Source organism: Amphiura filiformis, chromosome 3 (genome assembly GCF_039555335.1).
Source record: "Amphiura filiformis chromosome 3, Afil_fr2py, whole genome shotgun sequence".
Lineage (NCBI taxonomy): Eukaryota > Metazoa > Echinodermata > Ophiuroidea > Amphilepidida > Amphiuridae > Amphiura > Amphiura filiformis.
In genome coordinates, this window is record NC_092630.1 from 51,457,618 (window position 1) to 51,475,493 (window position 17,876).

Below are 17,876 nucleotides of genomic sequence, written 5' to 3' on the forward strand. Positions count from 1 at the left end.
CAAGCAAAATTATAATACAGCAAAAGCTTGAACACATAAATAAGTTTGTACTGTAGAATACAAATTTTACAATTTGACAGAAAGTACCATTGAAACTATAGAATTAACACTAATACCCAATTTGTTTCAAATTTAAATTCTAAATGAAAGTAAGATCTCATAAATTTGACTTACTTACAAAGTAATGAGTAAGAATATAACAATATCATTTAAGCTTCTTTTGAATAAAATGTTGCCTTTGCATGTTCATTTACTACTCTATTAATGCTGCTATCTTCAGTAGATAGCAGCTGCTTAGCAAACCACACAGGGCATATTGTATTGATTTGAGTTAGTACTTAGTAATGTGCCTGAACAGTAACATCTATCTTTAAATGGTTGAAATGTTGGGGAAAGTCTTCAGATCATGGAAATGAGCAATTAAAACTTGTCTTGATCCTGTAAAAACCCAAGTGACATTTAAGCTTGAGTCTGTAGGCTGTCCCTCATTGCATTTTCCAATACATGCAGGAAATATGGCTCTAATATAGTAATAAAGTACACAGCTACTACTTGAGGTCTTATACAACAAATCTATCAAAGATAACACCTTCTGAGAGGAAATGTGCATCAACCCATCTAAATCTGGTAATCAAAATTAAATCTGATTAAATCCTACTTCTATGAACATTCATAATTTTATTACGCACATTATAATACATAACAACATCTAAATTAACTCAGTTCGATATGAATGTACAGCAAGTTGTAAATCCTCTCACGAAGAGTGTGTACATATATTTCCCTTGGCGCTGTAAGGTGGGATTGTATAACGCCATACTCAGCTCGCTAGCTCAAAGCTGGATAAACACTCATGTTCTGTGAGGTACAAAAAATTACACATATTTATGTCATAATTTTTCACAAGGTAGAAATACTAGCTCTCTCTATGCTGTTGATTGTAGATGAAAGTTCTTGAGAAAAACAAATGCAAAAAATTTAATATGTGATGAAATGCAAAGTTTGAAAGAAAATGTACTGAAATATGTACAATTTTGTTGTTTACTGTACAATCCATAAAAGTTTTTCTTTAATTTTCTGATGTATCTGGTCAAGGTGTAATAAGATTCTGACACAGGCTATCCTTGACCTTTCTTTGAGATTCTGCTCAAAAGGGTGATTTATCTATGCATTTCTTTGTTTTGTCATTTACTTTGCAACCAATTTCATTTTGATCTATAGTCATACAATTGTCTATACTTAACCATATATAGTTATGTACAAATTGCTACCATAGCATGATGCTGGGGAAGAATGGGAACTCACTTCTTCATATAATATCAGAAGCAGTATTTTTGATGAGTATTCACTGTGATTGAACTAAGCTATGTATGCCTTGAAGGGTCGGAACCTTAGAAGAGAGAAAATTGCTGGTACATGATGGGTAAGCAGCAGCAGGTGGGTAGTAGACTAAACTTCTTCATGCTGATGGCATCAAATAAAGGGATTCAATCAAGTGACAATATCACTATATTAGGTTGCTTGCAGAATATTCAGAGTATTTGCACCACATTTTCAAGTTGGTCATTTCACTCCAAAATTCTGCTGCTGTTTCATGACCTGTTTCCTCAACCTAAATATGGCAGTGGAAATAGAAGCATGCAGCAATAGTTTCTGCAATAATAGTTTTATTTGTGCAAATGGGGTAGGCCTACTATGTGAGAGGAAAGACTGGAATGAACCAGGACTGTTGCAGCCTACTTCTATCAATATTAATTTATACACACTAGTGGCATAGCCAAGAGGGTAGATGCCCTTCTTGTGGTAAGTCTTGCTCTCTATCTTCTTGTCCCCCCCCCCCCCCTTGCTGGCAACCCTGATAGTTAACATTTTAAGCACTTCGCCTATTTTTTTACCATTTGTGCCAAAATTTAGTTTACGCCCTTGCTTTCCCCCTTACCACCCACCTTCTGCAAAAGAATTGGCTACCATTATTGGTTTTAGATGTTCAAAAGTTGGCAAATCAAGCCATACATTTTTAGACTCACTAAACTGTAGTACTACTTGATGTGTCTTGGTCATAACCTATTTTCTTTTACTTCTTGGAAATCATAGAAATAGCTATGCAAATGTTAACTCATATTGCTTAGAGGTGGGTTGTTATGGTTTCTTGTCTGCTAATAACATCTGCATCCAAATGTTAAATGAAGATGTTTTTATTAAGACATGTTACTTAAAGCAGGTCACCACACTACTCCATTGTCTTGCCGTAAATAGGTCATATACCTACCTATGTGAAATTACATGCCTCAAGTCTTCAATGCAGTTTTGCTTTTAGCAGAATGCTGCACGTTCATTGTCTTATCACTGAAATCTCAATTAATTTCCCCTTTCCTTTGGCAAATAATGAATTTCTCAAATGAATGCCTTTTTGCATCTTACATTTACATAATAGTTTCACATGACCTGCTTATAAACAGATAAGAATTTGAACAAAACATCTGACAAATTTACCATCACAGTTTTTACATATAAATATATCCAAGTCAACCACAATAGAGTTTAACCTAGAAAATAACATAACAAGTCTTAACTAATCAAAGATATGGTTCCAAAGATGAAATTAAGCAACTCTTTTAAGAAGCAAAGTCTCTCACAAAATACCATCATGATGTGATAATGGAAAACCAATACATAATATTAAAAGCCCATGTGACATTTAAAATAACATTAACTGCTTGGAATTCATCCTATCAATTTCACTCTACTTAAGTCAGCAGACACTGATTTTCTTATCGTTAAAAATATATATATAAAGGAATTGCCAAATATGGCAAATAAAATAGACGTTTATGAAGAAGGTCCCATCAATATTTTTTTTTTACATTTTTGTTGCTTGGGTGATATTTCTCCAATCATGTGTACCTCAGGAATAGCCAGCCATATACTTGTCAAGTGCAGACAGTGCTTTTGCAGTTGACTTCATGATTGCGCTAATACACATGTGCATGAACGTGATGATGCCATTATGTCTCAGCACCTGATCTTATATATAGCCTATAATATCTGTGCTTAATTAGTTTGTGTTGGCATGTTTCTCTGGATAATTACTTGTAAAACTTGAAAAAATACATCTACGGTTTAGAATAAAGTGCTTTGACTCAATTGCCATCATCAGATTTCTTTCAGTCAACATCATTGTTGTCATCAACTTTATCATCATCACCCATCATTGCCACTGTCAATGCCATCTTCACTGCTGCTGTCACTGTTCACCTTACTTAACTTATCAAGTCATGAGTGAAAATACCAAAAATAGTTAAGCTTCTTTTAAACGTAGTATCAGGCCGTTGCAACTCGTATACCAGCGCAATGCAAAAAGGTGGCGACACCGTCGGCTTCCCCCGTGTATTACCCACCAGCGCCATTGATAAGTCACGGCCGCTGCCATTAATATTGAATATTGCTACAATTCATTTGTTTATGTTTCTTATATTCTTTCTTTTATAACTATGACCATTTATACATGTACTTTAAATATTAACTGTCATGACTGTACCCGTTTGTTTGGTAAATTTTCATGAAATATTGATATATTGAAGAATTTGTAATTAAACCCTGGTCATCGCCATTTTAGAAAAGTGAAGAAAAATGCTGCTGCCACCACGACAGTACTAAAAGCTACCTAAAAAAATATGCGTAGTGCTGTCGAGACTTACGTTAACATGACGTCACGAATATGCTAATTAAAGAAAAATGCTGCTGCCATCTACGTCCACATGTTGCAAGCGTGACGATCGCTGACCTCACATCGATGAACGGAGTTGCAAGTCCATCGCACTTCGTGCTCTATTATACGTCCATGGTAGTATCACCATTGCATATTGATTTACTACTTTATGTGTTGCTATCTTCAGTAGATAGCAGTTGTTTAACAAAATCACGGAGGGCCTATCATATTGATTTAGTAGTACTTATCATGTGCCTGAACATCACCATCTATATTAAATGGTTAAAAATATTGAGAAAGGTCTTCAGATCATGGAAATGAGCAATTAAAACTGTCTTGATCCTGTAAAAACCCAAGTGACATTTAAGCTTGAGTCTGTAGGCTGTCCCTCATTGCATCTTCCAATACCATGCAGGAAATATGGCTCTAATAAAGTAAGCAACTACTACGACTTGAGGTCTTATACAACAAATCTAACAAAGATAACACCTTCTGAGAGGAAATGTGCATCAACCCCATCTAAATCTGCTAATCAAAATTAAATCTGATTAAATCCTACTTCTATGAACATTCATAATTTTATTACGCACAATTATAATACATAACGACATCTAAATTAACTCAGTTCGATATGAATGCACTGCAAGTTGTAAATCCTCTCACGAAGAGTGTGTACATATATTTCCCTTGGCGCTGTAAGGTGGGATTGTATAACGCCATACTCAGCTCGCTAGCTCAAAGCTGGATAAACACTCATGTTCTGCGAGGTACAAAAAATTACACATATTTAAGTCATAATTTTTCACAAGGTAGAGTTAATAGCCCACTCTGTGCTGTTGATTGTAGATGAAAAGTTCTTGAGCAAAACAAATGCAAATAATGAAATGCAAAGTTTTAATGAAAAATGCACTAAAATATGTACAATTTTGTTGTTTACTGTACAATTCATAAACATTTTCTTTCATTTTTTTATGTAACTGGTCAATGTGTAAAAAGAATCTGACATCTTCAACCTTTCACTGAGCTCCTGCTCAAACGAGTGATTTATCTATGCATTTCTTTGTTTTACCATTTACTTTGCAACCAATTTCATTTTGATCTAGTCCTATACAATTTTTACATTTAACCCATATATAGCTATGTACAAATTGCTGCCATAGCATCATGCTGGGGAAGAATGGGAACTCACTTCTTCATATAATATCAGAAGCAGTATTTTTGATGAGTATTCACTGTGATTGAACTAAGCTATGTATGCCTTGAAGGGTCGGAACCTTAGAAGAGAGAAAATTGGTGGTACATGATGGGTAAGCAGCAGCAGGTGGGTAGTACACTAAACTTCTTCATGCTGATGGCATCAAATAAAGGGATTCAATCAAGTGACTATTTCACTATATTAGGTTGCTTGCAGATGTATTCAGAGTATTTGCACTGCATTTTCAAGTTGGTCATTTCACTCCAAAATTCTGCTGCTGTTTCATGATAGATACTTCCTCAACATAAATATGGCAGTGATTGGATAAATAGCTTGTTTTCATTTTCATCATTTTTATTTTTGTTCTTAGTTGTAATCTATGTCAATGCAAAATAGAAGCATGCAGCAATATTTTCTGCAATAGTTTTATTGTTATTTGTGGTACTATGTGCATATATGGGGCATTAAATGTGAGAGGAAAGACTGGAATGAACCAGGACTGTTGCAGCCTACTTTTACCAATGTTAGTTTGTACACACCAGTGGCATAGTCAAGATGGCAGATGCCCTTCCTGTCAGAAGTCTTCCTCTCCTCTTGTCCCCCACCACCTGATGCTAGCTGCCCTGATATTTAAGATTTTTAGGCCCCATTTGCACTTCTTAGCCCTTAGCCCATTTTGACCATTTTTTGCTTGCCCCCTCCCCCATAACACCTTCTGAAAAAGTCCTGGCTATACCACTTGTACACACTACCATTATGGGTTTTAGATGTTCAAAAGTTGGCAAAACAATTCTCAAGACATTGAGACTCACTTTAACTAGTACTACTTGATTTGTCTTGGTCATGACATATTTTGTTATGCTTCTTGGAAATCATAGTAATAGCTATACAAATGTTAACTCATATTGCTTAGAAGTAGGTTGTTATGGTTTCTTGTCTGCTTATAACATCTGCATCCAAATGTTATTAAAGTGAAGATGTTTTTATAAAGACATGTTACTTAAAGCAGGTCACTTTCCTACCCCATTGTCTTGCCGTAAATAGGTCATATACCTACCTATGTGAAATTACATGCCTCAAGTCTTCAATGCACAGTTTTGCTTTTAGCAGAATGCTGCATGTTCATTGTCTTATCACTGAAATCTCAATTAATTTCCCCTTTCCTTTGGCAAATAATGTATTTGTTAAATGAATGCCTTTTTGCATCTTACATTTACGTAATAGCTTCAAATGACCTGCTTAGAAACAAATAAGAATTTGAACAAAAAAACAACATCCAACAAATCTACCATCACAGTTTTACATTATAGTTATGCTTGGAATAATATTCCAGTCAACCACAATAAAGTTTAACCTAGAAAATAACAAAACAAGTCTTCACCACTCAAAGGTATATAGTTTGAAGACGAAATTAAGTAACTCTTTAAACATGCAAGAAAGATACCTTCATGATTTGATAACGGGGAAAGTAATACATAGTAAAGCCCATGTGACATTTAAAATAACATTAACTGCTTGGAATTCATCCTATCAATTTCGCTCTACTGAAACTAAGCAGACACTGATATTTTGTGACTACTGATATATTCACTTAAATCTTTCTTAAAGGGATTGCCACAGATTATTTTTACTGAGGCTGTTAAATTTAATGGCTTGGGTGAAACCATATGTACCTGTATGGAATGGCTACACATTTTTGCCAAATTTAACTCAAATTGTCAAATTTAACTCAAAATGGCTGAACTTATGTTTGCAGCAAATGCCCATTATGATCATTTGTACCGAGTACCATTAACTACCCAGTATCTATGCTTACTGATCACAACTTTCCTGGAATAGTTGACTGCAAATTGAACTTTCTTCAATTTCTTATGTTTTAAATTGTATTTTGCTCCTTATTATTGCCTATATCGGATGCAGAATGTCACTATTTCCAACACTTTGGTCTGATTGGCATAGGCGTAGATCCCGGGGAAGATGGGTGGGGAGATAAATCCTCCCAATATTTGGCCAGGGGGGATGATCCATACAATCATACCCCTCCCAATGTTGATGTCCGTGTGTGAGTTTTAACCAAATTAACCTCATATTTGGCCATTTTAGCCCCCAAAATGCAATTTTGCACGCTTCCAGGACGCGCTTCGTGCGAATATATTCAACTTTTGCACCATATTTCATAATTTGTGACACAATCTGGTCCATGGGGGCCAAAGGAGGCATTTTTCAAAATTGAGTTACTATAATTATTGCATTAAACATGTAAAAGGCTATCATTTACTGAAAAGACCAAAGGTTTAGCATACTTGGTTCTAAAGTTGTGAAGTTTTTTAATGTCTATTTTCTTAAGTATTTTATTGTTTTTTTACTCCATATTTTGACCTTTATCTCAGTTTCAAATTTGCCGCCTTTGGCCCCCAATTTTTCACGTGCTTCGCGCGCATTTGTACCATAAACTTATTTGGTCACCATAAGGTGCTGGATTCACTATACTTCCAAGATTTTTTCCCAACCCCATCCCCCCAATGTCAAAAAGAAATCTACGCCACTGCTGATTGGATTAGATCATGTCAAATGTTTATACACTGAATTTCATTATTAATACATCAGGGCTCAGGACCTGATCTTATATTTACCAGTACTTTGTTTGTGATGACATGTTTCCATGTAGATACTTACTGTCTTAAACACAACTATGTGGTTTTAATATCAAATGTGTTGACTTATTGCCATCATCAAAATGCCATTTTCCATATAAATAATTTGAAGTCATTGACTCCAGGCAGCATTTCTTGCGCTGTAGTAACACCAAATGAATTCTTCTTGAATTGATTTGTCACTTAAGTACATGTTACTATAAGTCAATTTATTATATTACAAAAAAAATTATGGCAAAAAGTTGTGCTTTTAGTGAATTTCACAAAAATGTGTATTTTTACACCAAATATTTGTTTTTATTAAGATTTTTTTCATTCCAAAAATGTATACTTTCATATATCTTCATTATCTTGCATGAATAATAAAGAAGTTACATCACTTTTAATTAATGCATTTCTGCGAGTAGCAACCACATTAATAAGCAAGTATTTATTCATTCCTTACTCTTACCATCTATTACTAACCAAACTTGACATTTACCAAGTGCTATACTACTAATCCATTCCAACAACTACTTTCATGAGTCTTTTGCCCTGTAAGCTTTTTAATAAAGAAGTGATGGTCATCCGGTCATCCAGACTGGCGTGACTTTTGCTTCTTGAGTCCCGGTTGATAATACTTTGCATGCAGACAACAAAATGTTATTCTATTTTTGAAATCTCAAACGATATCTCAAACCTAATCAACCAATAAAATAAACAGGATTTTTTATTGAATACAATTTATGCAATTATCATATTGTTATGAAATGTAAACAATATTGGAAGAAAATAAATTATTTCATCTTTTTTCAGAGCACTGAGCAAGAAGGGTTTCATTAATAAGCTACGAGGAAGGATTCCTGCTGCCTAAAGCGTGGATGTCAACAACCATCAGGATGATCAGTGAAGAATTTTGTCAAGAGAAGTATCCATAAGCCTAAATGTCACAATAGCTAAGGATGCTGGAGGGTGAGAAAGGTCAGCTAAAACAAATAATCATGGTATAATTATTGCTGATAACTTGCCTTTTTACCCTCTATACAGATATGCTGAAAAAAGGAATTTTCCAATTTTGTTTTCCAGAATTTTGCATCTTAATTAAAATATCTTTAAAATGGTGTAAGATTGCATGAACTTAGTACAAAAATGTCTAGTATTGGTTCAGTAATTCTAGTGATAATATTTCAAAAGAATCTTGATTTGATATGATGTCTTTTAGATAGCAGTTGGCAGTAAGTTATCTCTTGTAAGATCAACTTTAAAGCGGAATACCTTTATCATATATGATGAGCAGTTTAACATGCAATTTGAAGTTGACCCTTTTAAAACTGTCTTGTTGTAACGATAACACCAATTAGTAAATTACCAATTAACAAATTAGTGACGGTGAGTATTCCCAATATAATTGTGCACATCATGGATTCAAGATACAAAGTAGTGTAAAACGGCTTGAATTAGTGATGTTTTTGTTCCTGGTGAGACACGATTGAGGCCCTCCAATTTGCTCTTAATAAAAGTTGATCCAATTGATGAGATAGCTGGAATGCTCCCTAATTCTGCTGACTGTCCCATTTACTACCAACAGAAAACGTTTTTTAACATTGATCCATGCTGCGCAAAGGGTGTTCTAGATGTAAGCTGAAGTACTGCCTCATAGAACTGCCTATTTTGGAATACCATGATCAACTGTATCTATAAAGTGCATTGCTCTTATGAAATTACATTTGTCAGTTAATAACAATACTTCAATATTCTAGTTTCAACCTTCTGTACTACAAAATTTCTTTTTTAGTCATTTACTACTTCTTATGAATATACTGATACATCATTATTTCAATATTCTTGTTTAAAAAACATTTGCCCAAATTAGACGAACCAACACAAGACCTTTTACTAACCCTTTTCATTTCATTTACATATTTTTTTAAATGATTAGTACTCCACTTAAAGGGAAACATGACCTAATTGTTAGGGTACTCATCTTTAGTGCATGAAGTCCTGGGTTCAATTCCTGGGGGTGGAGATTTGCTGGGATATTGATTTGGGGTAAAAAATGTCTGAAATTAATTGGCAACATCTGTAGATTTAGGGGATTGAATTCAGACTTCTCCCAGTGGTTCATTTAGAATTGGGTAAATGAAAGTACTCCATCTGTCGGTTCCATGTACAGAGAGCCATAACTGTGCATGTATCTTGCAGCCAGTTTCAAAAAGAGTAGGATGTTAACCCTTGACTGTTCCCAACAATTCCTGGTGTTCAAATGGACCCCAATGGAAATAAACTTCTATAGAGGCTTTTTTGGGGTTATCCAGGATTGTCAAAACATAAACAAATCAAATCAAAATCAAATCAAATCAAATCCTAAAATTAAGCTAATCTGGCTAAGATATTTTGTTTCTTTTTACTTTGCTACTGGTATGTTGACATAAACCTGTACATACATTTCTAGGATTTTCACAGAGTTTACCTTTAAATTTCTTTATCAAAAGAGGTTCATTAAAGTGACTACAAACATGCCCGGTATAGACTCGGCAACTCTTGGACAAAACTCTAATAATCTAATATGTTACGTAACATCTCCAAGTCACTACATGAAGTGAACGACACTTTAAATTAGTAAGCATACAATAAGCGTTTTGCAGGTGTAGTCTACTTCCAGGGCATGTAGTAAGCAGTGATTGGGATGTATTCTGTAAACATTGTGTGACACGAATCTTAAGTCTTCATATTCCAGCTACATGGTATCTACATTCAATCTCAAATCCATTTACCAACATCTCACTTTAACCCTCACTGCATACATGCTTACTGCTTGCTTACCACAAATCTTAAGATTTGTAAAATTTGTAATATCATGAAGATTTTTCAGCTTCCCTGTGGAAATTGATTCTAATGAGTACAAACATGTCTAGCATTGTGTCAGTGGTTCTTGAGATATTTCACGATACTTTGGAATTAATGGTAGAACCCACAGATATTTTGAGAGAGTGTGGCTTTGCAAGGCTATATGCACAGAATTAAGGCTTCTTATTACTAAAACGAGAACTTGAGATAGCATTAAAATGCTACATTTAAAAGCAAGTGTCACATTTTTGTCGCGTAGTTTTCCACACGATTTGATGGATCTAAGTGACGGATTAGTTAAAGCAGATACTCATCAGTTTTCACAAACTACAAATATGATGAGAATGCAAAAGATATGTAAGCCAACACATTCTAATGCTAATATTCAGTATATGGGTGTAATGGCTGAAATATAATCATGATGTGAAAAGATGGATTGTTCCATTTTACAAGCCAGTATAAGGCAAATGATACGGTACAATACATCTTTCACTGCATGATTATATCTCTTCCATTACACAATGTAACACAGTTCATATTGTTTAAGTCACGCTATCATAAATTCTTTTACTTTGATTTTCTGCAAAATCCAGCTTTGCAAATGCTTTTTTACTTTCCTATAAGAAACTGAAAATTTTAGATTTCTGAGTTCCGACTGATTTTGCTTGATCGCATCACATATTTCAAATAATTTGATTAGGCAAGTGTATATGGTAATACACTGTGCAAGTCTTGGAAAGCTATCTCTTCAATGCATATGCACAACATTTGTGATAATGCGGTTAAGTTTTCCATGCACAGAAGAAGAAGAATATGTAAATTTTAGGCCAATGAAAGTTGATTCATTGGTACCAGTTTCCCACCTACATCAATATTTCATTTTTGCTAACATTTTCATTATTTCATTACTCCTGAAGAAAAATTGATCAAACTTGTCAATACTTCTCCTCCTTCTCATTTTAATAAAGTTTCATTTCAGTGGGGGTATAACACATGGTTAATAATAAGATTTTAAGCATTCCCTCACCATGGTAATTCTTGCACTACTGAAACAAATTCATGAGACAAATTCATGTTCCCAACGATATTTTTTACAAAAGTTTCCAATGATGATGTATGTTACTGTCAAACACTTCCAATTTGTTTATTAACATGTTCTATTCATGAATCTATAGGTTCTAGTACTGACTCCCACCAGGGAAGTGAAAGCTTCCCTGCTTCCACCACTGGTATTTCCAATTAATGAAATTAAAGAAAATAATGAATAATGAAATAGTCACCTCCTCCGAGATCAAAATGTATGAAACAGGAACCAAGGGATCAACTTTCATTAGCTTAATGCACAACATTCATTGCTGGCGGATCTTGAATCTATAACATCCATTATGCCAAACCTCTACCACATTTCAATCATATTCTTCTGCAATAATAATTATGATATGATTGGAAGGTTTTCCCCAAACAGTAGTATTTCTGACAGTAATATATAATGAATTGATTAAGATTATGCCTTCAAACCTTGCATTAACACTGTAAAAAAGTTAAGATAAGCTTACAATATGATGAAGCTCACATTTCTACTTCCACAAATAATCTAAAATCTACAAACTCTATTTAATACTTACTTCTTTCCATGTAATCTTCACAATTCTCACCCGAGTAGTTATCAGGGCATTTGCATTTAAAGTTTGTCCCGACTAGTTGACACGTGGCACCGTTTCTGCAGGCACAACCAGCTAGTAGAGCTGTTGATATAAACAATGAAAATAAATAATATTGAACTTAAATTGAAGCTAATTTCAACACAAGTCTCAAAGCAAAATTTGTATGCATCTGTGACTTTTATACAAGTGAACTGTAAATGAACAAAAACTGATTTTATCATCAATGCAACGCTGAAAGGGGTTCTTCAATAATAACATTTCTGGTGGGCATTTTGCTATTTTTCCACCTGTTTTGTGGCACTGATTAATAGCATAGAGATAAAACGTGAACAAAATATCAGCGTGATTCTATGAATATTATTTTGCTCATGGTATGTGACATGAATAAATGCGTGCATACCTTTTAGACCCACTTTTATAATTACCTCAAATGCTTTTCACAAAATATTCTTATAATGCTCATATGAGTCACTTTAAAGGGCATATCATACTAGCAGTTGCAGTGTACGACTTAAAAATTGCTAGTATGCAAACACTGATAGCGTTTCAACAATCGCTACCAGTGGTTTTTGGCAAGTGATGTAGCGACAAATTTGCTATCACGTTAACTACTTGCGACTAGGTGCTAGGGCATGCAAGTGACTTATTGATCAGATATCGACAATCGCTTTTCAGATAAGCAATGAAAGTTATGTCACCAAAATTGCTATGCTTCTTGCAAATGCCTAGCATGATGTGCCCTTTAGATTATTTGTAAAATGAAAACACAAAACTCATGAATCATATAGACCCAAAGCTATGCATTTGTTACTCATTTGAATCACTTTCTTGAATACAGTTTTTTTTTGTTTTACATTTTACAAATCCCAACAGCAAAGGAGACTGAAAGAAACAAACAGCAGAGCACCCTACACTGGAAGCGAAATCTGCATCAATATGGGCTTCTGCATTCCAGATCAATATGGGCTTGTATAGTGACTGTCTCAGCACAGTGCCACAAATTCATGCCGTAACAGTGTGAGAATTGCAACATTTGAAAGTATCATGTAAAAACATGTCGTGCAACATGTAAAGGGCATATTAAGAGGCAGTAAAATTTGTGCAGAGAGTATAGAATTAACAAATTGACCAAACTAGTGTTTACATATGTATAGTATACAATGAAAGCCATGGAAGTACTAGTACACACTGATACGCATCTCTAATCATGTGAAGAGTGCCTGGGGAGGGACAGGAAAAGACTGACAGACAGAAAAAGAGAGAAAGAAAGAGAGGGTAGCCAAGAAGAACCACAAGAGGCCGATAGAGACAGACAAACAAAAAGACAAAGTGAGATAAAGAGAGAAACAGAGATGAAAGGAAAGAAAAAACAGTAAGATAAGAGGCAGAGAGAAGGGGATACAGCAGAAGAGAGAGAGAGAGAGTGAAAGCGAGAGTAAGAAAGAGAGATTATGTTTGGTATATATAAAGCATAATGTTGTCTGCCATTGGGAATTAGGAGGCAAATCAAGGAATAAAACTAATGAGTAGGTCCCACTGGTAATTTTCTATCAGCATTAACAGCATTTGGATTTCAAAAGGCAATGAACAAAAAATATGAGCATAGAATCTCCCTGATTCTGTCAACACCTGATAAAAAGGAATGTTTGAACACAAAATAAGCCATCATTATCACAAAGCATATGCTCACTTTCTCTAGCATAATTGCTAATGCTGCTGCTCGCGATATTAATGAAGCATGGCAAATATTTTTAGTAATGCTGCCTTCTATTTTTACATTAGTACATCAATTCACAGGTATCCCTGTAAATCCCTCAGCTAGGAGAACACTATGGTAAACATACTACAAAAAGACAAATCAATTCGCAGTGTTCAATAAAATGTAAGGGTTTGTAAAATCTAAAATGTAGGCCACAAAAAGAAACATAGATTGATCAGAGATGACATTATCCAAATAACTTTTATGTAGCTTTCTTATTGACTTCTGAACCAAATTATAGACATGTTTGAAACTAAATTGAGTGTTTTTGGTGCTTGTGTCAAAAATGGCGACTAATATTCAAATGGACATATGTGTTGTCAACCTGTTGTATTTGATCTAAATCCCATTAGTAAGGCACAAAAAGTGAACTTTACTCAGAATATCAAATGCACTGTCACAAAAATCACTGACCAAACTGGGTGTTTGATTTTGAATTGGTCATGAAGGATGCCTTTTTCAAACATTTTGTTGTTGCAGCTCAGGGTTTAAACTGTGTTGTTGCAGGGTCTGTGTTACAGGTATATTCCAGTTAAAATCCAGTGTGAGAATTGCAACATTTGAAAGTAACTGCATCATGTAAAAACATGTCATGCAACATGTAATGGAAGGGCATATTAAGAGGCAGTAAAATTTGTGCAGAGAGTAGAATTATAGAATTAACAAATTGACCAAACTAGTGTTTACATATGTATAGTATGCAATGAAGGCCATGGACGTACTACCTGATACGCATATCTAATCCTGTGAAGAGTGCCTGATGGGGAGGGACAGGAAAAGACGGACAGACAGAAAAAGAGAGAAAGAAAGAGAGGGTAACCAAGAAGAACCATAAGAGGCTGATAGAGACAAACAAACAGAAAGACAAAGTGAGATAAAGAGAGAAACAGAGATGAAAGGAAAGAAAAAACAGTAAGATAAGAGGCAGAGAGAAGGGGATAAAGAGAAGAGAGAGAGAGAGACTGAGAGCGAGAGTAAGAAAGTGAGATTATGTTTGGTATATATAAAGCATAATGTTGTCTGCCATTGGGAATTAGGAGGCAAATCAAGGAATAAAACTAATGAGTAGGTCCCACTGGTAATTTTCTATCAGCATTAGCAGCATTTGGATTTCAAAAGGCAATGAACAAAAAATATGAGCAAGGAATCTCTCTTATTCTGTCAACACCTGATAAAAAGGAATGTTTGAACACAAAATAAGCCATCATTATGGAAAGCATATGCCCATTTTCTCTAGCATAATTGCTAATGCTGCTGCTCGCGATATTAATGAAGCATGGTACAAATGATTTTAGTAATGCTGCCTTCTATTTTTATATTTTAGTACATCAATTTACAGGTATCCCTCTAAATCCCTCAGCTAGGAGAACACTATGGTAAACATACTACAAAAAGTCAAATCAATTCGCAGTGTTCAATAAAATGTAAGAGTTTGTAAAATCTAAAAAGTAGGCCACGAAAAGAAACATAGATTGATCAGAGATGACATTATCCAAATAACTTTTATGTAGCTGTCTTATTGACTACTGAACCAAATTGCAGACATGTTTGAAATTAAATTGAGAGTTTTTGGTGCTTGTGTCAAAAATGGCGACTAATATTCAAATGGACATATGTGTTGTCAACCTGTTGTATTTGATCTAAATCCCAGTTAGTAGGGCACAAAAAGTGAACTTTACTCAGAATATCAAATGCACTGTCACAAAAATCACTGACCAAACTGGGTGTTTGATTTTGAATTGGTCATGAAGGATGCTTTTTTGAAACACTTTTTTGTTGTTGCAGTTCAGGGTATAAACTATGTCATTGCAGGATCTGTGTTACAGGTGTGATTGATAGCAAACCCAGTGCCAAGCTAACACAATTCCTTGCAGCTTTCTTCTTGACTTTAAAATCAAAATGTGAAACACTTAGGCCAATTTCTCCTGACATGAGAAGGCTTTTAGCTTTCAATTTGTCTAACTCTTGGCTGAAAACCACCTTACCACAAACTTAAAATTGTAACTTACTATCACTGTGGTGTTCAATGACAACTGAATGCTTCTTGCAGCTGAACAATATGAGTTTTTTATTTTTTTACTACAAAGAAATGATGCCAAGCCCACAAGGCCTCCATCGGCATACTTTACTTTTATGTTTTTGTGTGGCAATATTTTAATATCTGTAGTGGTTTGCTCACTGGATTCATGATTTTTTTAACATAAACAAATAAAATTGAGAATGCAAATGCTTTTTGATGAATAAATATACCATAACAACATGAGAAAGCATTTCTAGATGAATATAATATAAAGTGATATAAAGTATAAATATGAATTCCATGTAGGTCAGTGATTTTTGTCACAGGTTTTTATTAGAAGCATACAACCTGCTGCAGCTAAACATCTACATGGTGAAAATTGTCAGCCATGTGCAAAATGCTTAACCCTTAAAGGGGCATTTTGTGATCCACAGCCTCATCCCCCCACTTTTCCCAAAAAAAGTTGAGATTTTTACACCACTGGATACCTCTGGTTACATAATGTTTATGTACAAAAGATTTCTTGCAGATTAATTCGTTTAGCAAAGATATCGCTAAATTTGAATTTCGTTCTGGTGCACCAGAACGAAATTACAACACATTGTCTATGGAGCAGTGTAATACACATAATCATGCATAACTCGCATAAGCGCAAAATCGGAATCAACTGAAATTTTGGAAATAAGCTTTTTTCGTGGATATCTACTGAAAAATGTCATAAAAAGAGGATGCTAGGATCACGAAATCCTCCCTTAACTAATGCATTAGGTAGTTTTAACCCTTTTTTCACTGACATTCAGAATAAGTGATAGATCCAAAAATCCAAAAATTATGAAATATCATAATTTTAAATCTGAACAAATAATGTTTTACTACACTCAGTAATCTGGTATTGGACCAGTAATTAATAAAATGATTAATTGGCGAAAATCTTCAAATTGGTAGACTTTTAGTATACAAACGTTTTTTCTGCACACAAAGCAATATGTGACCCACACTGATGTTAACATCAGAGTTGATACTGACATCTGATTTAATATGAGAGTTATAAAACATATTTGGCTAAGTCATGCATGATTAAAGACCCATGTTTGATGTGTCTACGGGCATGAATACTTGATGACTTGTCAAGTTCAAATGTACAGTTTAAATTGCTCAATTTACACAAGTCACTGGCATCTGAAGATTCTGTTATGAATTTCACTTTTGAAAATATTTCTCAAGAACCTTGACAAGGAGGTAGACATTGTTTCACCATTAATTAAAGACAATATGGTGACCTAATATGTTTCTGATATAATTTGCATCAGAAGAAAATGCTCTGATCATTCCAATATCTGTGCTCTGATTCATACATTGCTTTATATCAGTGCATGTAATCTACAAGGTATCATATTCACTATACATATTCCCTTGCAAGTTATCTGAAACACAACATTGATTCTCAGCAGACTCATCTGCAACATACGTATGAGGCAAGATAAATAAAGTAAGAAACAAGTTATAACAAGAATATCGAGCTCGATGAAAGCTTGGCAATGGTTCATTTCCGTCTCAAAGTGATCTTACTTCTAAGGGAGTATTTGTATCTTCAACACACATTACCAGACAAAAGTCTTAGTAAATTGCTTTCCTACTTAAAATAATCTAAATTACAGAGTATTCCCAACATGTTTTGTAGAACAAATGATGAGATAAAAGCATTGTGTAATAGTTGATTTCCTACATACTGTGATCTAAAGCAAGTATCCATTGCATCTGACAACCAGTTTGACATATATATCATGCAATCTAAAACTCATTATGGCATGATTGCATTGCCCGAGTACAAGTCCTTCACTGCTCTAAAGGTTATCCAAACATAGGCATCCATTTGAACATTAATCTTTCCACAATTCACTCTTCGCTGCGCATTAATGCAGTTGTCTATGCAGTAAAATCAATGCATGGAACTATAGTTGCATGCACAGAGCTATACTTTTAATTTTTTTTCTATAATCTACTTGTTTTTTCTTATAAATTATTTCACTTAACTTCAAAAAAAAAAAC

At 34.4% G+C, this 17,876-nt stretch overlaps 1 protein-coding gene across 1 annotated transcript in view; it reads right to left on the bottom strand.

Annotated features, from left to right (window-relative positions):
* Positions 1-17,876, bottom strand: part of LOC140148695 (uncharacterized) — a 389,432-nt gene that overhangs the window by 14,231 nt on the left and 357,325 nt on the right. Inside the window, exon 7 of the mRNA XM_072170737.1 lies at positions 12,010-12,129. Coding sequence (XP_072026838.1) covers positions 12,010-12,129 — 120 coding nt within the window. The remainder of the gene's footprint in view (positions 1-12,009; positions 12,130-17,876) is intronic.